We start from the raw sequence: 15,655 nt of genomic DNA on the forward strand, positions 1-15,655 counted from the left end.
GAGACAGGAAAAACTTGTCATTTAGAAAGGAAAGGATTAAACAGGGATGGTTTTGTTAGGGGAAGGTCATGTCTTACTAATTTAATTGAATTTTTTGAGGAAGTAACAGAGAGGATTGATGAAGGTATTGCAGTGGGTGCTGTCTACTTGGATTTTAGTCAGGCATTTGACAAGATCCCACATGGCAGACTGGTCAGAAAAGTAAACACCTATGGGATACAGAGGAATGTGGCAAGTTGGATCCAAAATTGGCTCAGTGACAGGAAACAAAGGGAAATGGTCGATGGATTATTACTGAATGGAAAGCGGTTTCCAGTGGCGTTCCAGAGGGCTGTGTTGTGTCCCTTGCTATTTGTGGCATATATTAATGATTTGGACTTGAATGTTGGAGGCATGATTGGGAAATTTGCAGATGACAAAATTAGTCATGTAGTTGACAGTGAAGAGGGTAGTTGTGGACTCCAGAATAATGTCAATGGTTCAGTTGAGTGGGCGGAAAAGTGGCAAATGGGATTCAGTCCAGAGAAGTGTGAGATAATGCATTTGGGGAGGGAAAAGAAAGCAAGAGAATACATAATAAACGGGAGGATATTGTGATGGATAGAGGAAGTGAGAGGTCTTACAGTGCATGTCCACAGGTCCCTGAAAGTGGCAGGACAGGTAGATAAGGTGGCAAAGAAAGCATAGGGAATGCTTTCTGTTATTGGATGAGGTATAGAATACAAGAGGAGGGATGTAATGCTGGAACTGTATAAAACGTTGGTTAGGCCACAGCTGAAAATTTGTGTACAGTCTTGATTGCCATATTATAGGAAGAACATAATTGCTCTGGAGAGAGTACAGAGGAGAGTTACAAGAATGTTGCCAAGGCTTGAAAATTGCAGCTATGAGGAAAAGTTGGGTAGGCTGGGGCTGTGTTCCTTAGAACAGAGGAGGCTGAAGGGTGGCTTAAATGAGGTATACAAGATTGAGGGACTCAGATAAAGTAGACAGGGGTGCCCTGTTTCCCCTAGCAGAGAGGTCAATTACCAGGGGGCACAGATTTAGGTGATTGATAGATTAGAGGGGACAGGAAGGAAATCTTCTTTGCCCAGAGGGTGGTGGGTGTCTGGAATTTGCTGTCTGGTTTAGTAGTTGAGGCAGAAACCCTCAACTCATTGAAAAGGTACCTGGATCAGCAACTGAAGTGCTGTAACCTGTAAGGCTATGGGGCCAGGTGCTGGAAGGTGGGATTCGAAAGGGCGGCTAGTTATTTTTTCTTTTTCAAATGGCACAAACACAATAGACTGAATGGCTTCTTTTTATGCCGTAACTTTTCTATGGTTTCTATGGTCAGGGAAAAAAAACTGGCCTTCAATAGCAATAATCATTCGTTTTTCTAAAATATATCTTGAGTTTTGAATAAGATGACCTATGTAAATCTATGTCCAATTTTCAAAAACTAATCTAAGGGCAGGTAGCAGCTAAGTGCAAATTAGCTCACAAAAGCCAAAGAACAAAAGTAAATGGTTAAACTACATAAGAAAATAATGAACGCTCACTTATACAATAAAAATTGCAATCCATTAAACAGAGGGAAAATTTTCATTCCTCCAATTTTAAAAATAGTTTCTTCATCCCTTTCAACTAGTTGCAACTAAATTTTTGGTGAGATGGCTAAAACCAATTTTATTAGCATACGGTTGCAGCATGGTCCCACATCACACTGTGAAATTGAAAGTTGTTTACACAGCACATTACAGTTTAACACATTGGGCTGAATTTTCCCAGTCCCGCAGAGGCAGGATCAAGAGCAAATTCAGAATACGACACATCAGTCCGGCTAAAGGACATGTTCCCATCTCTGTGCCGAAAGCCATCCTGTGGAGAAGCTCCTCTTCTCCAATGAGGGCCTGGCAGCTGTGGCCATGCAGGAGTTTTACTACCCTGCCTCCATTTTGAGGCTCCTTTGTGGTCTCCTGCTTGCCTCAGCAGCACCCATCTCTCCTGGTGGGCCCTCTCATTATGCTCACACTTCTGTGGTTCACACACCTTCCTCAAAAAGGATGGACGTGCAGAACCGGCTTCTAAATTGGCCACCTCCTGGAAGGTCGCAAGCGACAACCTGCCACATCCACTCCCAGGTTCCTGACACAAAATTAACACCGACGTTGGGCTCGTGACCCAGCTAGGAAAGTCCAGCCCATTGTACGAAAGAGAGTGCAGAAAGGGTTTGAACCGAATATTCTCCACAAAGTGAATTCCCAACATGTGTGTGGCTCCCAAGGGAGGAGCAGAAAGAAATGCTGAGGCAGTTATCATTGAAGATTGGACAAGGGGTAGAGGCACAAATTTGTGCTTGAATCAGTGACTCATTCATATATCTCCTGGGATCTAAACCAGGGCAAAAAGAGAGGGTGGTCATTCAATAAGTCATCTTGTTACCTTTCCAACCCCAGGAATTGTGGCATAGTTAGGGTGGGAGAGGAGAAAATTTAAGTTTGTCCCTTTTTTTTTTAAAAAAAGCAACTGGACCTTTCATTCTGCTATTTCAGCTACATCATACCAGAAATGGTAGTTTTCTAGCTCATCCTTGTAGAGGATGCCAGAGTGACATCTATGCAAATGCAACTTTTCGTCGCGGGCACAAGGGGGAGACTTAGACATACTCAACACGTCCAATTATAAAACCTTGCTGGGGTCCTACCTGTTCCCTTTGCTTTCTTTCTCGTTCAATCAGTTCCTGCTTTCTCTTCTTGGATGCTTCCTAAAATGAAATGTAAAAGAGGGCCATCAGCTTGACGTGGAGTGCAATGAAAACAGGTTATGAATAGAATCAAAAAGGACAGGTTGGAAGAGTGCTTCCTGTGATATTTATGCCTTTTGAGCTGGAAAGAGAGAAAAAGGAAAATATCAGAAAGAAAAAGGAGGAAAGGTTTGAAGGTTTCGGCTTGGTTTCACAGCATGAAGGGAAGAGGGGAAAATCTCTCCTCGAGACAACTGACTTGTGCAACTTTAATTTAACAAACATTCCTGAACAATAAAAGGTAGTACTGCATTTAAGGAGACACGGATGCAAGGGATTTTTTTCAGCTCTATTACTAAATCACAAAAACGTGATGAAAACACGTGGAGAGGAAATCTCCCCCCTTAACAGGACTTGCCAGTTTTTTCCTCAAAGTTTACAGGACTGCTGAAACAACTAGGATAGCTTTTGTTACCAGAGGAAGTCTTTGACTCCCTTCATCTTCCGTGAAAACTCTCAACTGACTGCATATACCTCAAACATTTTCCTCCTTTCTTCCACTGGATTCATTCTCTTCACTGGAGTAGGTTGAGCCTAGATAAAAAGTGAAACTGCAAATTAGATAGCTTAATTGCAAATGAAAATGGTCAGCAGTGCACTACTGTCCGTAACAGTAGTTAAACCAAAAGGGATGCTTGGGGATGGGGAATTGTGGAGGAGGAGGCAGGGAGAGATTACCAAGCCAAAGCAAAATCACCCATCATTTCTTTTTATAAATTAAGTGCCATTTCATTGTTTGTAAGCTTCAAATTACAGAACTGATTTAATAAAATTAAATCAGATAACATAGGAATAAAAGTACACCATTCAGTCCTCAAGCCTTAACTCCATTTACCTGCCTTGGTTCTATATGCTTGTGTAACAAAATCTAACAATCTCGATTCTGAAATTTTCAATTGACCCAGCCTCAACAGATTTTTGGGGAGGAAGAGGGATAACATTTGGAAAATAATAATTATTTCAAACTTTATTCTCCTTTCTTTTTGCCATCTGCTTCCACAAGGCATGCCTTCCATTACTGGGTCACTGTTTAAAAGTAAGGGGTCACCCATTTAAAACGGAGATAAGGCACAAATCTTTTACTCAGAGGGTCGTGAGTCTTTGGAACTCTCTTTCTGAAAAGGTGATGGAAGCAGAGTCTTTGAATATTTTTAAGGCGGAGGTGGAAAGATTCTTGGTAAGCAAGGGGGGTGATAGGTTATTGGGGGTAGGCAGGATACAGATTTGAGGTTATCATCAGATCAGCCATAATCTTATCAAGTGGTTCGGCAGGCTCCAGGGGCCGAATGGCCTACTCCTGCTCCTTGTTTGTATGTCAGCCTGGTTACGATGGATAAATAAGTTGAAAGGCAAGAAGTGTTACCCAGACAATTTATTTTACTTATTAAAACATTCTCCATTGACTTAGTTCCATCTTGCCAACATTGATTTACTTAATATATCTCTCACCCACAAATCAAAACTGAGTATTCAGCAGCCATCAGTTAAATCATCTAGGATTCTAAGCCAAGGACATGGAAAATTATGCGGATGGATTTCCTCCCCCAACCACCCCCATGCTCTAGGAAGCTATTCTTAAGACGATTTTATCATTTTTTAAGCACAAAATATCGAAAACATGAACAACCTATTCTCACATAACTTTGAAAGCCTTATATTAATATATACAAGCCTTAAACAGCAACCAACAGCATTTTTGCTGACCTTTTGTAAATAATCAAAAAAAAATGGAGAACACATAACTGAAGAGAATAAATTTACCAGGAGCAGGTTTTTATACATGCTTTCTGTATAGTTATAGCAGCTGACTTATATTTCACGATGCTTGGTGTACAAATTCATTCTAAAACAGGTGGATAATAAAAGTAAAGATCTGCAGCCCGAAAGTACATGCATAGATTTATCAAAAGGAAAAGAATTTATATAACAGGAAGCTAATCAAAATGCACTTTGTTTGTTGAAATGTTTTACAAACTTCTTTCCAAATTCTTGAACTGGGACTCTGCAAACCTCTTCCTCCTGCCCCCAAATTGCTACAACCCGACATCTAAATGAGAGCAATGTTACAGTATTTTTGCCAGCATATTTTTAAAATATGAATTTATTGCTTTACACCAAAGCATATTAGTTAATATTGCAAAAGACAATTCATCAAATGATGAATGTCGCCTCTTTACAATGGCAATCTAGATCTAATTCTATTTCCCTGCTCTCTCCCCATAGCCCCATATAGTCATTTGATTCAAACGTTCATTGATTCTTTCTCCTAAAAGCTGCAATGGTCGCTGCCTCAGCTGATTCCTATTGCAGAGCATCGCATGCTCCAATAACTCTCTCTTAGCCCCTCAGGTAATACCAAGTATCGACAGCTGTTGGTCACTGATCCCCAAACAGAGAAGGAGACTTTGCCTATTCACCAGGTTCAAACTTCACCCAAAGTTGAGCTTGGTAACGTATGCCAACTTTCCAACTTAAGTTCCTATCTTTTTCTTATTTTACTGTGGCTTTGGAAAGGACTTGTGTTCTAATTGCTATGTAGTACTGGCAACTCACAGGAGAGACATGTATATTTAGATGAGTTGATTACTTCTGCTGCAATCACAACATAAACCTGCTCTAGCTGTTATAACAATAGCACATGCAAGACGAGTTGACCGCAGGCAACTTTACAAATATTTGGACATGAATGCTAAATCTCAATCCAATTTAGGGGCAACTTGTTTCATATCCTTGAACTATCACTACTTACATCCTGGAATTTCCATTGTTGCATTTGCATATTACAATTTCCTGCACAATATATGTTACAATACAATATCTTTATGTTGTGCAGGGTTCGGCATCCATCTGCTCTGCAAGGTTTAATTTTTTTTTAAATTCATTCATGAGATGTGGGTGTCACTAGCTCAGCCATCATTTGTTGTCCATTCCTAATCACAGATGCATGCGATCCCTGCACCATCAAAGATGCCAACAAAGAGTTCAAACTTTCACAGGGAAAAGAAACAAGAAGGAAAAGGAACAGCAAAAAAGATAATACAGAGACCACTTCAACAAACATGCTGAAACTCTATGGTAAGTTCAAATCCACAAAGAAAATTTGACTGTGTCATCCAGTTCAAAGAAGCAATGCAAAAGTGTGTCACAATAAACAAATGGGGCACATATAAAAAAACTATATATAGAAGAGGTCACCAGTTTGCATTTGTAGTCAAAATAATATTTTCCAAATCAATGAATCTCAACAGCAAAGAAAAGATGCAAACAAAATGAAATTGGTAGCAAAAAACACCAAGATAAAGCTCCAACAATCCAACAATGAAGAGAAGGATTTACTTGGTTAGGGAACAGATCCACATCTGTTACTGTTACATTATTGCCTCTCACCTGTTTGTACTTCAGTGGTTTCTTATCAGAAATCTTTTTAGCAGCCTCTGCAGATTTTACAGTCAATGGCACTCTGTACTTGGCTGCTGGTTTGGTAATTTTCTGCGCAGGTCCTGCGGATCCTGAGACTGGGCCTGGTCTTTTTACTGCCAAGGTAAGGAAAAGCTGTTTAATGATTTTAATGATTTTCTGCAAAACCTAATGTTTTCAATTTTCTACAAGCCCTCCTCAATTGGATTTGTCTGGTGATTCAGTAGGCGCATCACAGAGACTCAGCTTCACTCCCTGATCTGTGCTTGGTTCTCAAAACTTAATTCTCAAGATACAGGAATGGCTAGAAAGGACACCATTTATTGCCCATTCTTTGTTGCTCTCAAGAAGGTGCTGGTGGCAGGGCACAGTCACAGCATTATATCTGGCCTTGCTTCCCTTGTGGTTAAACAAAAAAAGTCATGCACTATTATTAAGGAATCACCCTGTTGCAATTCAGGATTTCTCCCAAAACTTGAAACACATATTCCAGAACAAAGCAGTTTGTTTGATGGTAACCCCAACACTGGATTCAACATTCAGTTTTAAATTAGCAACACACCCCAGTTGCAGTGTGGCTTAATGCAAACATAACAGCAAGCTCACTTTGATGTATCTTCTTGCCCCACATCAATAGAAACACAAGAGCAGAAAATTACAGACCATCCTGACTCAATATGCTGGAAATCCTGTTATGACGTAGCAGATGATGTGTGCCAGGCAAACCAAATCCACAAGGGAAACTTGATCGCACTATCATAACGGTTTTACAATTTGTATTTATTACGAGACGACGCATGCACTGAGTTCAGAAATAATGAGTCCACCAAGATCTTTAGAGATCTTAAAAGTTAAATTAGAATATTTATTAGCACATACATAAGACTATAATTACTTAATACTATAACAACTCCTGCAATTCCTAATTAAGCTGACTCCCAGTTACACATCCCTTTTAAGGCAACAGTCCGAAATAGATTTTAGATTTAAAAGCAAAACCAGCAAGTTAACACAGTACCCACTTGATAATGGAATTCCAAATGGCTTTCGCCAACTTCAGTTACTGGTCATAACAGACTTATGCACAAATGGCTTGAGGCTTCTTGAAGGCTGGGGTCGTTTTCCTTGGAGCAGCGAAAGTTAAGAGAGGACCTGATAGGAGGTGTATAAGATTATGAGGGGCGTAGATAGAGTGGATAGGAAGGCATTTTTTCCATTAGTAGAGGGGTCAATAGATTTAAGGCAAGAGGTAGACGGCTAAGAGGGGAATTGAGAAACCTTTTCACCCAGAGGGTGGTGGGAGTCTGGAACTCATTGCCTGAAAGAAAGTGATTGAGCCAGAAACTCTCATAACATTTAAGTATTTAGATATTCACTTGTGTTGCCATAGCCTCCAGGGCTACAGGCCAAGCGCTGGAAAATGGGATTAGTATCGTCAGATCTTCGTTGACTGGCACGGACATGATGGGCCGAATGGCCTCCTTCTGTGTAAACGTCTATAAATCTGCTTCACACACTCCGGTTAGATCTTACATGGCCCTCTCCTCATGTAGTCTTTCATTCTCCTTTATATATGTTTCTCTCTCTTTAATATGCAAATTCTATTGTTCCATGTGTCTTTGGAACAGTACCTTTCCCATAATATAAAAACTTTCATGTAGCCAAAATTGTCTGTAACCTTTGGGAAAAATAAACACACTCCTTAGCCTTGCTTATCTGGCTAGATGTAAACAGACAAAATCCCTTTGAAATCCAAATAATCCCTTCATATTCCTAAAAATGCAAAATCCTCTCAGGTCAACTGGAACTGACAATAGATGTGGTCTTAGCAGCACTGCCAACAAATTTTTTAAAAATCCATATGATTGAAGTTTTCTAGGAATGAAAATATGCATCCTTATACATAATATAAATGGGATACAGCTTTGCAGGAGTGACAAGTACTTTTTCTTACACCAGTGGGTTAAGCAATCAAGACAACATGGAGCTTTCCAGACAAATTCCTTCTATTTGAAAGGTGGTAACAGCAGACTAATGGATCTTAATGCCAAGACTAAAAAAAAGTCGAGTAATAAAAGCAAAATAGTACAATAAAGCTCTTACTCAAAGTGCCAAAAATTGAATCTGTTTAAATATCTTATTAGATCATAAGCTGCAAGGCTTTTGGGAAAAAAACAAAATGCTAGAAAAACTCAGCAGGCCTAGCAGCATCTGTGGAGAGAGAGAAACAGAGTTAACATTTCAAGTCTGCATGACTCCTTCAGAGCTAAAGATAAGTAGAAACATGATGACTTTTGGAAATAAAAGAAGCAATAGTGATATGAGGAAAAACCTTTTCACACAGCGAGTTGTTAAGGTCTGGAATGCTCTGCCAGAAAGTGTGGTGGAGGCAGATTCAATTGAAGCATTCAAAAGGGAATTCGACTTTTATTTGCAAGGAAAGAATATTCCGGGTTATGGGGAGAATTGCTCAGTCGAAGAGCTGGTGCAGACACGATGGTCTGCCGTGACAATTCTGAGATTCTGTGATGCAGCCTTTCAAAGATTTCTTGATGCAATGTTTTCACTTTGTTGACGGAATAATCTCCGTTACTACACAGTCCAGCTGTATACATTAATCAGAAGTGCAACTGAGCTTAACAAAAACTGAGAGAAGGCTGCTCTGTTTCTCTCTCCACAGATGCTGCCAGGCCTGCTGAGTTTTTCCAGCATTTTCTGTCTTTGTTTCAGATTTCCAGCATCCGCAGTATTTTGCTTTTATATTAGGGAAGGTTGCTGCATGTATTGCCCAAATCAATTGGTCTTCGTCAAGCCAATAGTCACTCGTGCATTTATTGTGCAGAACTGTTCGATGAGTAACATTTACTTGTCTTGCAAAACTAATGAATATTTTTGGCCATGTTTAATTGGAATAGTCCTCAAGACAAAGGTCCAGCAATCCAAGCTAACCTGTAAATCAAAGGGCCTGCTTACAATTGGCAGGCAGCTGGCTCCTACAGTATTATCTAGCAAGTGATGACAGCTTCCATCCCAGGATTTTTAAAAAAAATTATGCAGCAAGTGATAATGATCTGGGATTACTGTGTGAAAGGGTGGCAGAAGCAGATATAGAAACAATTTAATAAAGGAATTGGATAAATACTGGAAAAAGAAAATATTGCTAGGCTTTGGAAAAAAAGCAGGGGAGTGGGACACCTTCAAAAAGGAGTCAGCACCGGCACAATGGGCCGAATAGACTATCATTCACCAAGATAAAAGCAAAATACTGCGGATGCTGGAAATCTGAAACAAAAACAAAGACCTGCTGAGTTTTCCCAGCATTTTCTGTTTTTGTTTCAGGCTCTATCATTCTGTCCTTCTATGCACAAGATTCTCTGCAATGATTCAGGCTGCAGATTGAAAAGTCAACTTTCTTCCTTCCTAAATTGCCCCTGATGGAGTATAATGACGATGTTCGACACCATGCAGGACAAAGCAGCCTACTTGATTAGCACCCCATCCACACCTTAAACATTCACTTCATCCACCACTGATGCAGTGGCAGCAGTGTGTACCACCTACAAGGTGCACAACAACAGCTCACCAAGGCTCCTTCAACAGCACCTTCCAAACCCACGACACCTACCACCTAGAAGGACAAGAGCAGAAGGCACATGGGAACACCACCACCTGCAAGTTCCCCTCCAAGCCACACAGCATCCTGACTTGGAAATATATCGCTGTTCTTTCACTGTCACTGAGTCAAAGTCCTGGAACTCCCTTCCTAACAGCACTGTGGGTGTTCCTGCACCACATGGACTGCAGCGGTTCAAGAAGGCAGCTCATCATCACCTTCTCAAGGGCAATTAGAGATGCGCAATAAATGCTGGTCTTGCCAGCGATGCCTACATCTGGTGAATAAGTAAATAAAAACAGATTTTCCCATTTTCCTTCAACTCAAATTTATGCATACTGTCATTGAAAAAGGAACTGACCCAGACATAATACAATTCCCTGACAGAAGTATTTTATGAATCCAGGCGGTATCTTAGGGGAGACAGTGGTATAGTGATAATGTCACTGGACTAGTAATCCAGAGGCCCAGGCCAATGATCTGGGAACATGGGGCCAAATCCCATCATGGCAGCTGGAAGAACTTAAAAATTTAGTTATTAAATCTGGAATATAAAACTAGTCACAGTAATGGTGACCATGACAATTATCATCACAAATGTCCTTCAGGGAAGGAACTTTGCCATCCTTACCCAGTCTAGTGTGAGAATGGATGTTATTTCTTTTTACCAATATAGTTTTGTTCTCTGACGAAGGATGTGTGTGTAAATTATTTCATTAAGCTGGGGAAAATTCGCTAGAGACAGGATGTCTGGGAGGTTTAAGACATGAAAGGATAGAGGATAGAGATTGTAATAAGATATTATGGTGGGTTTGAGGTGCAAGTAAATAGGTTGGATCAAATATTTGCATTTTTAGATAAGTTGAGAGTTTGTTTGAATATCAAAGGGAAGTCAGGGGTGACAAGCAAAATTTTTGCATCTTACATGGGCAAATAGAAAAGGGTATATTACATTTTATAGACCCGAAAGCAGAGACAAAGTAGAATCACAGAATTTAACGTCACAGGAGGCTGCCATTCAGCCCATCACATCTGCTTGGCTCTCCAAATAAGCATTATGACTGAGTGCTATTCCCCACCTTTTCGCTGTACCCGTGCACATTGTTTCTATTCAAATAATCATCAAATGCCGTCTTGAATGCCTCAATTGAAGCTGCCTCCACCACACTTCCAGACCCGAACCACTCGTGTGAAAATGTTATTTCTCACGTCACATTTGCTTCTTTTGCAAATCACTTCAAATCTGTGCCCTCTCGTTCTTGATCCTTTTGTGAGCGGGAACAGCTTCGCCCTATCTACTCTGTCCAGTCCCCTCATGATTTCAAACATCTCTATCAACTTTCCTCAGCCTTCTTCTCTCCAGGGAAAACAGTCCCAACCTCTCTAATCTATCCTCACAGCTAAAGTTTCTTATCCCTGGAGCCATTCTTGTAAACTTCTTCTGCACTCTCTCCAATGTGTTTTTTAAAAAAAATTCATTCATGGGATGCGGGCTTCGCTGGTGGGGCCAACATTTATTGCCCATTCCTAGTTGCCCTTGAGAAGGTGGTGGTGAGCTGCCTTCTTGAACTGCTGCAGTCCATGTGGTGAAGTACACCCACAGTGCTGTTAAGGAGGGAGTTCCAGGATTTTGACCCAGTGACAGTGAAGGAACGGCAATATATTTCCAAGTCAGGATGGTGAGTGGCTTGGAGGAGAACCTCCAGATGGTGGTGTTCCCATCTATCTGCTGCCCTTGTCCTTCTAGGTGGTAGTGGTCCTGGGGTTGGAAGGTGCTGTCTGAGGAGCCTTGGTGAATTCCTGCAGTGCATCTTGTAGATGGTACACACTGCTGCTACAGTGCGTTGGTGGTGGAAGGAGTGAATGTTTGTGGATGTGGTGCCAATCAAGCGGCCTGCTATGTCCTTGACGGTGTCCAGCTTCAGTGTTGTGGGAGCTGCACTCATCCAGGCAAGTGGGGAGTATTCTATCACACTCCTGACTTGTGCCTTGTAGATTGTGGACAGGCTTTGGGGACTCAGGACGTGAGTTGCTCATTGCACAATTCCTAGCCTCTGACCTGCTCTTGTAGCCACAGTATTTATATGGCTAGTCCAGTCCAGTTTCTGGTCAATGTAACCCCCAGGATGTTGATAGTGGGGGATTCAGTGATGGTAATGCCATTGAACATCATGGGGCGATGGTTGGATGTTCTCTTGTTAGAGACAGTCATTGCCTGACACTTGTGTGTTGCAAATGTTACTTGTCACTTGGTCAGCCTAAGCCTGGATATTGTCCAGGTCTTGTTGCATTTGGACATGGACTGTTTCAGTATCTGAGGAGTCACGAAGGGTGAACATTGTGCAATCATCAGCAAATGTCCCCACTTCTGACCTTATGATGGAAGGAAGGTCATTGATGAAGCAGGCGAAGATGGTTGGGCCTAGGACTCTACCCTGAGGAACTCCTGCAGTGATGTCCTAGAGCTGAGGTGACTGACTTCCACCAACCACAACCATCTTCCTTTGTGCTAGGTATGACTCCAACCAGCAGAGAGTTTTCCCCCTGGTTCCCATCTTCACATTGCTGTCCCTCTTCCTGTTCACATCCTTCCTATAATATGATGCCCAGAGCTGTACACAATATTCCAGCTAAGATCTGACGAGGGTCTTATATAAATTCAGCTTAATCCCCTTACTCTTGTACTCTATGCCCCTATTAGTAAAGCCCAGGGCACTATGTTTTATTAACTGCTCTCCCCACCTGTTATGCCACCTTCAATGATCTATGCACATATACACCCAGATCTTTTGGGTCCTGCACCCCCTTCAAATTTTCACCCCTTATTTTATATCGTCCGTCCATGTTCTTTCTACCAAAATGCATCACCTCACACTTCTCTGCAATGAACTTCATCTGCACCTATCTGCCCACTCCACCAACTTGTCTATGTCCTTTGAAGTTCTACACTGTCCTGTTCGCAGTTCACAACTCCCAAGCTTCATATCATCCACAAACTTTGAAATTGTCCCCTGCACACCAAGATCTAGATCATTAGTACATATCAAGAAAAGCAAGGGTCCCAATACCGAACCTAGGGGAACTCCACTACAACCTTCCTCCAGCCCGGAAAATATCCATTGACCATTACCCTCTACTTCAGCCAATTTTGCATCCACATTGCTACTGTTCCTTTTATCCCATGAGCAATAACTTTTCTCACAAGTCTGTTGAGTGGCACTGTATCAAATGACTTTTGAAAGTCCATGTACACCACATCAACAGCATTACCATCATTGACACTTCCTGTTACCTCTTTCCCCTTTAGAAATCCATGCTGGCTCTTCCTTATCAACCCATATTTTTCCATGTGACTACTAATTCTATCCAATTAATTGTTTCTAGAATCTTGCCCACCATTGAAGTTAAACTGACTGGTCTGTAATTGCTGGGCTTATCCTTACAACCTTTTTTGAACAAGGGTGTAATGTCTGCAATTCTCCAGTCCTCTGGCACCTCCCGAGTCTAGGGAAGACTGAAAGATTATGGCCAATGCCCCAGCAATTTCTACTCTCACTTCTTTCAATATCCTTGGATGCATCTCGTCTAGTCCCGGCGCCTTGTCAACTTTACGTACCGACAGTCTATTCAACACTTCCTCCTCATCAATTTTGAACCCTTCTAGTGACACAGTTTCCTCGTCTGTCACCATGGCCTGGATAGCATCTACCTCCTTGGTAAAGGCGGATGCAAAGTATTCATTTAATACCTCAGCCATGGCCCCTTCGTCCATGTGTAAATTCCCTTTTAGGTCCCTAATTGGCCCAACTCCTTTTACCACCTCTTTACTATTTATATGCCTATAGAAGACTTTGGGGTTCCCCTTTATGTTGGCTACATGTCTTTTTTTATAATCCCTCTCCACTTCTCTAATATGTTTTTTCACCTCCACTCTGAGCCTTCTGTATTCTTCTTGTTCCCAATTGCATTTTCTGCCTGACCCCTGTCATAAGCACACTTTTTCTTCTTTATCTTAATTTCTATCTCCTTTTTCATCCAGGGAGCTCTAGGTTTGTTCGCCCTACCTTTCCCTCTTGATGGAATATACTTTGGCTGTGCCTGAACCAATTCTTTTTTGATGATAGCCCATTGTTCAGCTAGTTTTTCCCGTCAATCTTTCGTTTCAGTCTATCTGGCCCAGCTCCGTTCCAGCCCCATCCAAGTCAGCTCTCGCCCAGTTAATTATTCTTATTCTGGACTGCCTATTGTCCTTTTCTATCATCATCCTAAAATGTACAATGATCATAGTCTCCTAAATGTTCCCCCGCTGACACGGTCTACTTGCCTCACCTCATTTCCATGAATCAGGTCTTTAGAAAATTTTCCTGAACACAATCTGGGAACTTTTGTCCCTCTCCACCCTTTGTACTACCACTGCCCCAGTCTACATTCGGGAAATTAAAATCACCCATTATAACTACAGTATAATGCCTGCATCTCTCTGCAATTTCCCTGCAGATTTGTTCTTCTACGTCCTTCTCACTAGATGGCAGTCTATAGACTACACCAAGCAATGTAATTGCACCCTTTTTATTCCTTAGCTCTAGCCAAATTGATTCTGTCATTGAACCCTCTGGGACAACTTCTTTCTCCAGCACTGCAATGCTCTCCTTAACCAATCCCGCCACCCCTCCTCCTTTCCCATCTTTTCTGAACACCTTGTACCTGGGAATATTTAACACCAGGATCTGTGCCTGTAACTCTCCAATCTTATTTACTATACTCTGTGTATTCACATACATGCATAGTAACCGATTTAGATTTTGTTACTTTCTGCCTCGCCCCGACTTTATCTATTAACTTACTATTCTTTATACTAGTGCTATCTATCCCTCCCAGTTTTTTGTGCACGCTGGTATTCCTCTCTAATATTTTCTTTTGGATCCCACACCCCTGCCAAGTTAGTTTAAAGCCCTCCAACAGCACTAGCAAGGGTCTCAGTCCCAATTCTGCTCAGGTGCAACCCATCCAACTTGTATAGGTGCCATCTCCCCCAGAGCCAGTCCCAGTGTCCCAGGAATCTAAAGCCCTCCCTCTTGCACCATCTTTCCAGCCACGCATTCATATGCCTCATCCTCCTATTTCTGTACTCACTGGCACGTGATACTGCGAGTAATCCGGAGATTACTACATTTGAGGTCCTTCTTGCTAATTTTCTACCTAGCTCCCTAAATTCTGATTGCAGGACCACATCACCCTTCCTACCTCAGTCATTGGTACCAATGTAGACTACGGCCTCTGGCTGTTCACCATCCCCCTGAATAATGTCCTGCAGCCACTCTGACATCCTTGACCCTGGCACCAGGGAGGCAACATGCCATCCTGAAGTCACGTCTACAGCCCGAGAAACACCCATCTGCTTCCCTAACCAATGGATCCCCTATCACTATTGCTCTTTCTTTCTTCTTCCTCCCCTCCTGTACAGCCGAGCCACTCGTGGTGCCACAAACTTGGCTCTGACTGCACTCCTCTGAAGAACCAGCAGCCTCACCAGCTTCCAAAACGGAACACTGATTTGTGAGCGGGACCCCAGGGGACTCCTGCACTACCTGCCTATGTCTCTTGGACTGCCTGGTGGTCACTCATTCCCTCTCTGTCTCCAGGCCCTTAAGCTGCAGTGTGGCCACCTCTCTGAACTTGCTATCCACATAGCTCTCAGCCTCATGGATGTGCCAGTGACTCCAGCTGCCGTTCGAGCTCTGAAATCCAGACCTCAAGTTCCTGCAGTTGGCAGCACTTCCTGCACGTGGTCATCTAGGACATCGGTAGCATCCATGAAATCACACGTATTACAGGACATG

The 15,655-nt window shown here is 42.0% G+C and overlaps 1 protein-coding gene across 14 annotated transcripts in view; it reads right to left on the bottom strand.

Annotated features, from left to right (window-relative positions):
- Nucleotides 1-15,655, bottom strand: part of nek1 (NIMA-related kinase 1) — a 166,891-nt gene that overhangs the window by 112,376 nt on the left and 38,860 nt on the right. For all 14 annotated transcript variants that reach the window (XM_078560992.1, XM_078560972.1, XM_078560953.1 and 11 more), the window contains 3 exons: nucleotides 6,173-6,318; nucleotides 3,260-3,319; nucleotides 2,687-2,746 (listed from right to left, as the gene is read on the bottom strand). In XM_078560992.1, coding sequence (XP_078417118.1) covers nucleotides 2,687-2,746; nucleotides 3,260-3,319; nucleotides 6,173-6,318 — 266 coding nt within the window. The remainder of the gene's footprint in view (nucleotides 1-2,686; nucleotides 2,747-3,259; nucleotides 3,320-6,172; nucleotides 6,319-15,655) is intronic.

Source organism: Cetorhinus maximus, chromosome 2 (genome assembly GCF_964194155.1).
Source record: "Cetorhinus maximus chromosome 2, sCetMax3.hap1.1, whole genome shotgun sequence".
Lineage (NCBI taxonomy): Eukaryota > Metazoa > Chordata > Chondrichthyes > Lamniformes > Cetorhinidae > Cetorhinus > Cetorhinus maximus.